General features: G+C 33.8%; 3 protein-coding genes across 3 annotated transcripts; 1 reads left to right on the top strand and 2 right to left on the bottom strand.

Annotated features, from left to right (window-relative positions):
* The first annotated feature begins 396 nt into the window (after nt 1-396).
* On the top strand, nt 397-6,480 carry LOC103857984 (peroxidase 25). The gene is made up of 4 exons (XM_009135246.2): nt 397-4,966; nt 5,054-5,233; nt 5,316-5,478; nt 5,726-6,480. The coding sequence occupies exons 1-4, from the start codon at nt 4,751-4,753 to the stop codon at nt 6,148-6,150; spliced, it is 984 nt and encodes a 327-aa protein (XP_009133494.1). The 5' UTR covers nt 397-4,750; the 3' UTR covers nt 6,151-6,480.
* A 509-nt stretch (nt 6,481-6,989) lies between these two features.
* On the bottom strand, nt 6,990-9,471 carry LOC103860053 (DNA-(apurinic or apyrimidinic site) lyase, chloroplastic). The gene is given in 10 exon segments (XM_033286727.1): nt 6,990-7,282; nt 7,393-7,552; nt 7,649-7,729; nt 7,804-7,851; nt 7,942-8,085; nt 8,158-8,268; nt 8,335-8,517; nt 8,519-8,582; nt 8,658-8,999; nt 9,060-9,471. Coding segments are annotated over 10 exon segments (1,437 nt in total). The 5' UTR covers nt 9,242-9,471; the 3' UTR covers nt 6,990-7,160.
* Nucleotides 9,472-9,569: 98 nt separating this feature from the next.
* Nucleotides 9,570-10,567, bottom strand: LOC103857983 (protein EARLY RESPONSIVE TO DEHYDRATION 15). The gene is made up of 3 exons (XM_009135245.3): nt 10,407-10,567; nt 10,013-10,319; nt 9,570-9,935 (listed from the first exon to the last, which is right to left on the bottom strand). The coding sequence occupies exons 2-3, from the start codon at nt 10,302-10,304 to the stop codon at nt 9,787-9,789; spliced, it is 441 nt and encodes a 146-aa protein (XP_009133493.1). The 5' UTR covers nt 10,305-10,319; nt 10,407-10,567; the 3' UTR covers nt 9,570-9,786.
* Nucleotides 10,568-12,329: the final 1,762 nt, after the last annotated feature.

Here is a 12,329-nt window from a genome sequence, read left to right as displayed (position 1 = left end):
GATGGTACGTATAAAATACAATTAATTATATGATAACACATATTTTTGTAACCTATGATGACACATATAGGATATATAATAGTGATTAGGGGTGGGCGTTCGGGTTCGTTTCGAGTATGTTTGGAATTTCATGTTCAGTTCAGATCTTTAAGGATTCGGTTCGGATTTGGATAACCAATTTAAATTATTTTAAAAAATTTAAAATTTATTATACGCTTTAATTTTAAAAAAGTCTATAAACAATAGAAGATATTACATATAAATTTGAATAACATATGTCAGAGTACCTACCTTAACATATAAATTGGTTTGGTTTAAATATTTGGATAAAGAATTAATAATTATTTAAGTATTTTTGGAGTTTTGAATATATTTTAACTATTTTAGATATTTATGTTTGATTATTTGTATATATTTTCAAGTATTTAAACGAACTTAAAAGTATCATATATATTCTGGATGTTTTACATATATTAAATCTAAAAATAATTAATATATATAAGTATATAAATCAATTTTAGATACCCAAAATATTTCGATTCGGATCAAATTAGGTTTCAGTTCTTCAAATACCAAAATTTTGAATAATCGGATATTTAATCAATTTCGGTTTGGATTTGGTACTACTTATTTGGATTGAGATCGGTTCGGTTCTTCGAATTCGAGTTTTTTACCCAACCCTAAATAATGACATAAAAACAAATAACATCATATTTTTAAAAAATGCATCAGCGCGGATGCGCTTGTCAAAATCTAGTTAATATATTGTGGTTATGTCGCTATAGTAGCTGTTGCATTTGCTGAGAACTAAGCTTGACATTTTTATTCGGCATGACTAGTCAGAACTGGATCCCTCTCAATTCTTATGAATAATTTGTCGTTATGAGCTTCCCAGAGATACCATAACGTCTATTATTACTAATAAAGAGAGAACTTTGACATTTATGTAGTACTGCCTAGTTTGGTTTTTATATATACATAATTTTGAATGCAAAGAGAAAAAAGAGGTTTGAAATGGAAATGAAGCGAGCCTAAGGCCAAATGATCCCTTAGGTTCATGACAATGACTATCTTCGGCACGCGCAACTTCAAGAGTTGAGAAACTTGTACATCACTAGGAAAGCTACATCTCTACAGAGAAGCACCATTAGAGAGTCTCCTGCAACAACTCAGGAACTGTTTTCAATGTCTTAGAGAGTAAATCAGTTTGTGACAAATCAGTTTCCTTTGGACCCCATTGAATAATATGGGGAAAGATAAGCATTTGCATAAAGTTTGTAACACAATCATTTCAGAGGCATAATGTTACACCCCATATAACAAGTTTTGTCTATAATTAAGGTCAAGAAAAACTATTAAATTAAATTAAAAACAATGATCATATGTGAACGAAGAATTTAAAGCTAAGCTCGTGTGTTAGTGGACACAAACTATAACAGTAAAAATGAGGAAATATTAGTAAAAGGAATAATAATTACCTCGTAGAACAATATCTGACGGTGTAGGGACATTCAAGAAGATATGTTTTGAGTGATTTATTGAAACCTGAGAGAAATAAATGAGTCAATTTGATTAACAAGATTCAGAGTATAGAGCCTATGTGCTATTAAGTTCAATGAACTAGTGAATCTTTAAAATCTTATATGAGAGTGAAGGTAAGTCTTTGAAAACAATGACTGATCAAGCATCAAGTCCCAAGTATTTCAAACGATAGCGACAAGTGAGTAATGTGTCTATATTGAGGGTTATAGAACATAGAAAAGGAAATTATCTTATCAAGCTCTCTTCACGTGGTAAGTGGAGCCAATTCCTCACCCACTGCACTATATAGAAAGTAAGTAAGTAACATGAGTAAGAAAAGGACTTAAGATAACGCGAAAAGACATCTAAAAGACTTAGAAATTGAGCAGACAAAGTCTAGGAACCAGAATTGAAGTAGAAGAAGAGGAACCATCAAGTCTATTATCTCAATGGCTGAGCTTGAAAGTCTCAAACAAAGTGGAACCACTTTAGTAGAAAACAAAGTCACGAGCCGTATGCAGTAAGGCCCCTCCTCTAAGCCATGTCTCGGCATGCGCCACGTGGATACTAATATGATACGGTAGGATCAATATCTTTGACCGACGCAGTTGACTGATAGTTACCACTCACCAAAAAACTAACGATAATGTATGAGAAAAAAGATTGTGGGGTTGGGCAACTTTTGAGACATCAGAAGAAACTAATACTGTGGAGAAGAAGGGGAAAAAAGTGAGTGAAAGTAAATCAGGAGCAGTAAGGTATAAAGCCCGAACTGTGACTTTTTGTATGTCACGTACTTTTCAGAACTATGCTAAAATATTGCCTGAATCAGATAATCTATTGAAACATGGTAGAGAGGCTAAAAACGTTTTCTTCAAGTACTCATACTTGTAAGAGAATCATGTCTATTCAGAAACAATAAAACCCGTGAATTTGTATGAAAAGAGAAAACATAAATGCACTAGGAAAAAAACCAAATGTGGTCAACTCAACTAGAAAAGCATCCTAGTCAAAGGTTACAGCATCTCCATGATCCATTATTATTTTCATCTTTGTAATAGCGCTAAAGGTGAAATTGTTCCAGACCAACTCTATTTATTCTTTTATAATCAAAAGTGTTATTTTCCTCTATAAATAGGAGAATAAATAGCAATTTTCTATTTTTTACTCTATAATTAAAGATTGTTGTTTTAGAGATATATATTGGAACAAATTCCACCCTTATTATAGAGTTTTTCGATTTTAAAGGTAAAAATAGCAAAATACATTCGAGATGATTTAAAAGGTGAGAGGCCACATAATCAAATGCCATTTGGAACAGAACTGAAGTTACATGTTATGTATGGTTATGTTATGGTAATAAAAAAAAGATTATGTTATAGAGTTCCTCTATTTTAAAGATAAAAAAAGAATTACATTCGAGATGATCTAAAAGGTGAGAGGTCACATGATCAAATGCCGTTCGGAACAGAACTAAAGTTACATGTTATGCATGGTTATGTTATGGTAAAAAAAATGGTTATGTTATGTTTTTTTTGTTTGCTAAAACGGTTATGTTATGGTTTCGGGCATGGAGTAAATAAAATGTTATCCATATCAATTTTGAAGAGGATGACTCCTGAGTGGATTAATAGAAAAATGGATTTTCTTAACTAGAAGCAAAACAATATATAGAACAAGTGACAAGTATATAAAAATAAAATAAAAATTGGACTATAACTAGCTAGGATTAAGGCTTTACATATTTGATATTCAAAAGGCCTTTTGACTACACTCTACAAGATTGGCTGCATTAAGATAAGAAAAGAAAACAACATATAAAAATATACAAACTGATTTTTAAAGCTACTACTACACATGAATCATGGAAGTTTTAGACGTTAGATAGTGTATATGCCGAAGTGAATACCCCCATGCGTGTATGAACAATATAAACGGAAAGCCCATCAGAAAGGCCCAATTGAATGAATCCGGGTCCAGCACGGGTCAGCCCGTTTAAAAGAAGTTTATTTTCTGATTCAACTTTTCGCTTCTTCTCTGTTTTGCTACTCCCTCTCAAGCTTCTTTCGATTCAAAAGTCTCTGCTTTAGCTTCTGGGTATCGACGAGAGTAACGTGATTCGGAGACTCAAGGTAAGCCTACAATCCCTTCCTCGATAAATCTCCTGATCGCTATTGAAGTTCTAAGCTTTATGGGCGAGCTGTGGAAATGAAGCTTGAATGCTATGCCTGCTAACTGATCACATGACCGTACCATCAAGCTTTGGACAAGCAGTAGCAACGAAGAGGAAGAAGGCGGAGAAACAATTGACATAGACTTATAATGGTATCGATTTGTAATCTTGTTGTGGATTATCCAGACATTGGATGATGATACATTTTCTTTGAAAATTTTGCCATGACGGTCAACAAGTTTCCCGGAGTACTATTTGACAACATGTTAACAAAAAGAATACATTGCTATATATTAGGTTTGTACAAGGAACTGAAGTAATGTTCTGTATGTGCTGACTTGTCTGAAGAACGGAGAGATGGGATCTTGTACCAACCAGAAGAAAGTGTCGAAGTACGAAATAGAAGGCTCAGGCTAAAGCCTGTCGTAGAAACAAAGCAGAGTAACACAAAAACAATATCGATAAATTATTGTCTTTCTATAAAATGGTGTTCTTCATTGGCTCTTCTAGGTTTACTCTCACAACTGAAAAATAAATCTTATATGTTTTTGTAGCTACCCAATAACGCATGTTTTACATGTTTAGACATAATTATATATCATATATAGTGAACGGAACTCAACACCATCACATGAATTCTTTTCAATAGAATAAACACACTTGAAGAAGAGTCAATCAACTAATACTGTCCACCATGCATTCTACGCTGAGATCATGAAGGTGTGTGTATACCAAACAAACCACATATGTTTTGAAACGGCGTATTTTAAAACCAGTTTGAAAATGACGTTGATTAGCACGAAACTCGTAGACATGATAAAATTCCCACGTAAAATTGTTTTGAAAATTAATATTTAATCTAAACCCATTAACTCATCATAGTGGCAACCAAGTGTATATACCAATACAAATAATAAACAAAGGGAAAAGAAAGGCACTACGGTTCCATTCAGACAAAGGCTGGCGTATGAATGTGTGTATATATACACTAATCTACGGTGGTGCATAAACATCATTGTATTTTCACCGATCACAGAAATTTAAAGAGAGAAAAATATGGGAGTGTACTTAGGCAACTATTGTTTTGTGATGATAATAGTGTTGGTATTGGGAAAAGAAGTGAGAAGCCAGTCTTTAAAAAATGGTTATTATTCATCTTCATGTCCAAGAGCTGAGTCCATAGTAAGATCCACTGTTGAATCTCACTTTGATTCTGATCCCACCATCTCTCCTGGCTTGCTTAGGCTTCATTTCCATGACTGTTTTGTCCAGGTTCTAATACTTATTTAATCACAATCTCCTTTGATCATAATTTAATTATACAAGTCAAACTGATAAGTTGAAATTTGACCTATTTAGGGTTGTGATGGATCGGTTTTAATCAAAGGAAAAAAAGCGGAGCAAGCCGCTCTAGCTAATGGTGGTCTTAGAGGGTTCGAAGTGATAGATGATGCGAAAGCACAACTCGAGTTAGAGTGCCCAGGAGTTGTGTCATGTGCAGATATACTTGCACTTGCTGCTCGTGACGCTGTTGACTTGGTACGCAAGTTTACTAAACCTAATTTTAGGGTTTTGATTATTTCTTAAGAAGATTTTTTGTATTGATTACGTATGGTAACAGAGTTCTGGACCAAGCTGGCGAGTTCCAACGGGTCGTAAAGACGGTAGAATTTCGCTGGCATCGGAAGCATCGAATCTACCTTCACCATTTGACTCCGTTGCTGTTCAAAAGCAAAAGTTCGAAGCTAAAGGGCTGGATGCTCATGATCTAGTTACTCTACTAGGTATGTATATTTATCTCTATATATATCTTTCTTTCCCGGATATTTATATATTGTACTTATATATAAAAGTATTTTCATTTTAACAATTATAGAGTATATGTTTATGTACATAACTTATAAATATTTTGGGAGTTTAATTACTAATATCACTTATCTATACGTAGTACGAAAATAATTATATAAATTTCTTTTTTTTCATTAAGATCTGATGTTAATAAATTGATAACACAATTATGAGGTCATGCAGGTGCACATACAATAGGACAAACGGACTGTCTCTTTTTCCGTTACCGTTTATACAACTACACGGTGACGGGAAACTCGGACCCAACCATAAGCCCATCGTTTCTTACGCAGCTCAAGACTCTTTGTCCTCCCAACGGAGACCCATCAAAACGTGTTGCTCTTGACATTGGCAGTCCATCAAAATTCGATGTAAGCTTCTTCAAGAACCTACGAGACGGTAACGGCATTTTGGAGTCGGACCAACGGCTTTGGTCGGACTCCGAGACAAATGACGTGGTGAGGAAGTATGCGAGTACTATTAGAGGTTTGTTAGGGTTAAGGTTTGATAAGGAGTTTGGTCAAGCTATGGTTAAGATGAGTTCCATTGAGGTAAAGACAGACGTTGATGGTGAGGTCAGGAAAGTTTGCTCTAAGATCAACTATTGAGTAGAACATATATAAAAATATATAAATAATACCAAATGCATGGTAGATGATCTTGTCGTTAGCAAGGAGTGCTTTGTGTAAATGTCGACAAGTTCGACCCTCATGCTTGTATGTTTAACTTCTCATCACTGGCCAAATAAAATTTTGGACCAAAGGTCTGAAAGTTCATGTAATAAAAATATATAGAAATGTTTTCTCTAGTTTAAATTTTTAGTTACTGAATGTTCCATCATGTAGATGGAGTAGTTGTTATATGTTTCAAGAAAAACAAATGCACAATAATATCGATATTTTGAAGGATAAATCTCATAGATAACACTAAAAACTTTTTTAAGACAAAAATAATACACATGAGAGAAAATTTTAAATTATCACACTAAATAACAAAAAAAAAACTAAATGCATAAACTTTATACCATAGTTTTATCCTACCCTATAAATATGAAACCCTAAACTATAATCATTAAATCATAAATTTAAATATAAATATAAATTATGTTATTGTATTATTTATTATATTCTAAAATTTATTTTTAACTAGGTACATACATATTTATTTTATATATTTAAATAGTATTATTTTGAAGATGTTCTTTTCTCTATACTCTTTTATCACAAAAACTTGTTTTATTGTGAGGTAATTAAACAAACTAGTGGCCTCCAAGGTCTAAATTTCGAACATTTATCATTTTTTACTGGCGTTGTATATTTGTGTTGTAGAAAACTTATGATGAATGTTTTCTAATTTGGATTTTTTTTTTTTTAAGAAAAATCCTTCCAAATAAATTATAAGGTCAATTAGTTGCAAGTCTTATTGATTTTTTTAACCTTAAGGGAAATATCAAAAGATTAACCTTTTCATTTTCAAGATACTACATCGTGATGAAGATATTGACTTCTGAAAACTCCAAATTTCACATAAGCAAAACTTGTAAAATCTCTAGCTAACAGTCATTTAGAACCTTAACCAAAACACCAAAAAAGCCTGGAATAGTTAAGCTTTGAATAGATCAGAGCTTGAGAATAAGACCAATGGGGCAATGATCACTGCCATTGATATCAGGGAGAATGTAAGAATCATGAACATTGGCCACAATCGATTCAGATACCAAGAAGTAGTCCAGTCTCCATCCTGTTTCACACAAACACACACCAATTCACACAGTTTTAACAATCCAAATATGATTCTGAATGTGGATCAAAACAAGTATCAACAGTTTATTTCTATGCAGAGTTGATTACCTTTGTTGGTTTTGCGGGTACCATGGCGATAACCCCAATAAGTGTAACCTACAACACCAGGATGTTGTTTTCTAAAGGTATCTACAAGGCCCTTGTCTAAGAAGTTTTCTCTAAAGGACTGTCTTTCTTCTATTGTAAAACCAGCACTTCTTTTGTTCCCCTAATCCAAAAAAAAAAAACATTTGGCAAAAGAGAGGTGATTACTGTTGTTTCAACTAGTCAATCACATAAAATGAAGAATCTGAGAGTTAGTTACCGCAGGATTGTAGATGTCGATTTCTTCATGAGCACAGTTTAGATCACCAGTCAAGACTACAGGTTTAGTCTTCTCCAGCTCCTGCAGATGCAAAGAGACCATAGAGAGATCACTGTAAGCAGAATAGATACAATAAATAAAGAGAACTTTCATACTTTGATGTACTTGCTGAGGGTTCGATCCCCTTCTTCAATCCTGTATGACTTGAGAAACCAACACCATTTGTTAAATTTAAGAAAACAAGAAAATGTACCAAACGTGTAGAAACTAAATGCCTTAAAATTGAAGGGTACCAGTCTTTTTAAGCCATCTCCCGAGTTAGGGACATATGTGCTTATCAAGTAGAAAGAGTCGAACTCAGTAGTCACAATGCGTCCTTCCATGTCATGATCTGATCCAGATAGACCAGTTCCATATCTAACTGAGAGTGGTTTTATCTGTAGAAAGACAAACTTTGATTAGAACTCTTACAATTCAACATAACATATCAGACACATTCTTGTCTTTACCCTTGAAATAATAGCAGTTCCAGAGTATCCAAGCTTTGAGACGCTACAAGACCAGAAACTATGATCATAGCCATCACTAAGAGCTTTCTTAACTTCCTCAACATCCTTCACCTATACCATAAGTGTAATAGATAAGAATTTAATGCTTTAGGACGGTGCTAATGTTTATGTAGTGACCTGGATCTTTGTCTCTTGCAAGCACAACACATCAAAGTTTTCTCTCTGAGCAAGCTGCAGAGCAGAGAAGCTCTCTAGCTTCAGCAATGCTCTCAGTCCATTAACATTCCAAGTCATAATCTTCACAGACTTGGTTCCCTCTGGGAGAGGGGGAAGTCTCATTGTCTTTGGGTTATAAGCTTTCCATATGAAGTTGTAAAGCTGAGATAAGTTCTTTTTTGAGTCCCTTCACAGGTAATCCAAGTTTCCTATGATTCAAAAACAAAGAACAAGTATTTGGATGTCTACCGAAACAATAACAAAGAAAAGGCGCATAAGCTTGCCTCAATGTGGCTCTAAGTTCTTGAACAGTCATTGCCTCAATTTCTTTTTGATCATCCTAAACAATACCCCATTTATCAAAACCAACCAATTAAACAGGAGAACCAAAAAGTCCTTAGCAATCAATCACAACCTTTGAACCAACCATCTGATGACAATTATGATCAGTAGCTGCTGCTACCTTCATCATTTCCTTTCCCTTGGTGTTGTTGTTGATAGAGAAAGGCGTAGTAGCATTTGACATGAGTCTCTTGTTGAAACTTGTTGTTCCTACTACTCTAACACTAACACTAACAATCGATGAACCAAATCTTAAGCTTCTCCTAAGTGGCACCGCCAGAAACCTAGAATCATCAAACAGTCACAAAATTTTCACACAGGAGAAGTATAAAAAAAAAACATACAAAAATTGAAAAAGGTGACAGCTTTGCAATTCAGACAGAACAGAGAAGAACAACAACGAGGTTTGATTTTGTCCCAAAGCCATAAACTTTACGGAAGAAGAACAAAGCGATAATACAGCAAACAATTCGAAGATGGAAACGTACTTGGAGCTATGGAGACCGAACTGAAGAACCTTGTTCATCGCTAAATGGGCACATTCAAAAAAAGGAGCGTCTTTGTTTACAGTTTCGCTCGCTCGCACGCAGCTGCGCGTATATACACGCGCCGGATTGTCTTTTGTTCACTTTTTCATGACCGGCTCATTTTCTTCATATCAAAAAGACCAAAACCAAACTAAAACTCCTACGCACTTTCCTAAAATTTGCTACTTTGAGATGCTTCTCTAGTAATGCTTGAGGTTGAATAGTTGTTTCACAAAAACATGTGAGCTCAGCTGAGGTAACCACTGAGCTGTGAAAACTGAAAGGTAGCTATGACTTTCCCATTCTAATAAAGCTTGAACAAGCTTGTCTAGAAATAAAATCTAATTTTCATTTCTCTTCAGAGTTTACAACTTCTTTTTTATGTTTTTACATTTTTATTAGAGAATGGACATAATCATAAAGGTACAAAGAACAAGTTCTCTTGTGGGAAAGCAAATAATACTAAGAAAATTACATAAGGTACAGTGGCTAACATACAACCAACTCTGACTAGTTTAACAACAACTCCTCCTCCCTCTCTTATTCAGCGAGGCTGGTGGATGTTTCTTGGAGCCGCAACCCTCTGGTTTGCCCATTTAGCTGGCTTCTCTGCATACTTAGCCGGTTCAACAACCAACCTAGGACTCCTGTTCCCACTAGATCTCCTCACCATCTCACCGTTCTTCCCTAAACCTGATGATCATCACACAACGAATTAGTCTCTAAATCTTGCTGGTTCAGGAGATTGTTGTTGATAGAGATAGCTTTACCAAAGTCAGAAGGCGCATGGTAGATCTCCCCACCGAACTCATCAGCTTCGAAGAGATCTTCCATGTCATCGAAATCAAAAGACTCCGGGAGAAGATCAGCTACATCGACTTCACCATCATAGAAACCATCTGCTCCTTGGTGCTGGCTGATCCAGTAGTCATGGTACCAAGTCGATGTCGTCACCAACTGCCACCACTCCGGAGAGAAATCCTCCACTTGTCGAACAGCCGCCGGAACAAACAGAGGCGCGTCGGGGTTTAGAGTAGAACGTCTTCCTGAAACCATCGCCATGTTTCTTTTAGATCTCTGCACAAAGACTAACAATATCAGATGATCTGATGTTATCAAGAACAACAAGAAGACAAAAGATAGGAGAGGATATTTTTGTTTTACCTTTGGGTTAAGAAAATATCTGAAACTCTCTTTTTCTTGTCTTGATATAAAGCTAAACGGATTAGGACGGACCAGAACACGAATGTAAGAAGATGAGGAAGAGGGTTGTGTTATTATATAAAGCGAGGTTCGGTGTGCCGAAGCTGAGGTTGGTTGTTTCCGAGGCAGAATTATATGTGAGAGACAAGTGGGTAAGGGTGGGACCCGCGCCTCACATGGTTTTGTGTAATCTGCCGTCCACGTGTTTACGCGTTACTGTTTGCTTTATTTGACTTTGTTTCGTACCTATCCGTTGGCGATTCGTAATAAAGTTAAATTATTGTTTCTCTTTTTTTTTTTAAATTAAAATATCTGAAATTTGGTCGGGAGAGGATAAGTTCGGAAACTAATCTGATATATAGGCCCATTAGGTTATTCTAAAAATAAAATATGGTTTAAAACGGATCCAATATAGGCCCATTTGTTAACTTGGCTCTCTTTTTTTTTTTTGGTTTAAGAACTTAATTCTCTTGTACGTTGTGTTTTGAAAATGTTAATCTTACTATGATAAATTCTCAAAATAATAATCTCCACGAGGGGATTAGACAAAAGAAGAGTAGATGAACCAGCGGGGTTGGACAAATGACACTTAAAATAACAACCTAACTAGATTTTGACCCGCACGCCCGTGCGGGTGTATTTATTTAAAGAAAATATGATGTTATTTGATTTTTATGTCACTATTTAGGGTTAGGCAAAAAACTCGAATTCGAAGAATTGAACCGATCCCAATCCGAATAAGTAGTACTAAATCCGAATCAAAATTGATTAAATATCCGAATTATTCAAAATTTGGTATTTGAAGAACTGAAATCTAATCCGATCTGAACCAAAGTATTTTGGGTATCCAAAATAGATTTATATACTTATATATATTAATTATTTTTAGATTTTATATATATAAAAACATCCAGAATATATATGATACTTTTAAGTTTGCTTAAATGCTTGAAAATATATACAAATAATCAAACGTAAATATCTTAAATAGTTAAAATATACTCAAAACTATAAAAATACTTAAATAATTATTAATTCTCTACCAAATATTTAAACCAAACCTATTTAAATTGATTATTCAAATCCGAACCAAATCCTCAAAGATCTGAAATGAACACGAAATCCCAAAAAGACCCGAAAAAGAACCCGAACGGCTACCCCTAATCACTATTATATATATATATATATATATATATCCTATATGTGTCATCATAGGTTACAAAATATGTGTTATCATATAATTAATCGTATTTTATACGTACCATCAAATATGTTTTCTTATAATTAATAATATTTTATACGTACAATCATATAAATAACCACATAAATTGTATTTTAAAATTTAATGTGATATATAAAAACCATAATTTAAGTTGGTGTTTGAAATTGGGATTTGTATTGTATTTTTCTTATATATATTAAAACATTTTTATAATAGTTATCGAAAAATATGTTAGTAAATATCAAATTTTGAATATATGTTTATTTTTGAATAAATTTTTGATATAAATCAATTTTAAATTATTATTTTGATTTGAATATATATATTATCAAGTAACATAGACCCATTACTTTTTAATATAATATAATGAACTTCCAATTTTTTAGTAGCATAAGTCCATTATTATTATTTTTCTAACTTACTACTATCCATGTTTCCAAACAATACTATTTTTTAACTACTATCCATATTGCCAAACAATCTCAATGTGTACTTCAACTTTAATAATATAGACTAGATTTTGACCCGCGCTTTCAAAGCGCGGGTTTTTTTTTTTTCAGTTGACAAATATTTAGTAAATGTCACATTTTCATATATTTGTGTTTTATTTTATAAAAGACTTAAAAATTTATCTTTATTTATCGTATTTCATTTTAAATGAC

Source organism: Brassica rapa, chromosome A03 (genome assembly GCF_000309985.2).
Source record: "Brassica rapa cultivar Chiifu-401-42 chromosome A03, CAAS_Brap_v3.01, whole genome shotgun sequence".
Taxonomy (NCBI): domain Eukaryota; kingdom Viridiplantae; phylum Streptophyta; class Magnoliopsida; order Brassicales; family Brassicaceae; genus Brassica; species Brassica rapa.
This window is presented reverse-complemented; position numbering and strand designations above follow the sequence as displayed.

Excerpts from the sequence above, each read along its gene's own strand:
- LOC103857984 (XM_009135246.2), top strand. The coding sequence starts at position 4,751 with ATGGGAGTGTACTTAGGCAACTATTGTTTTGTGATGATAATAGTGTTG. Across the intron at positions 4,967-5,053 it reads TCCATGACTGTTTTGTCCAG|GGTTGTGATGGATCGGTTTT; the intron begins GTTCTAATACTT and ends TGACCTATTTAG. Across the intron at positions 5,234-5,315 it reads CTCGTGACGCTGTTGACTTG|AGTTCTGGACCAAGCTGGCG; the intron begins GTACGCAAGTTT and ends GTATGGTAACAG.
- LOC103857983 (XM_009135245.3), bottom strand. The coding sequence starts at position 10,304 with ATGGCGATGGTTTCAGGAAGACGTTCTACTCTAAACCCCGACGCGCCT. Across the intron at positions 9,936-10,012 it reads CCATGCGCCTTCTGACTTTG|GTTTAGGGAAGAACGGTGAG; the intron begins GTAAAGCTATCT and ends GATGATCATCAG.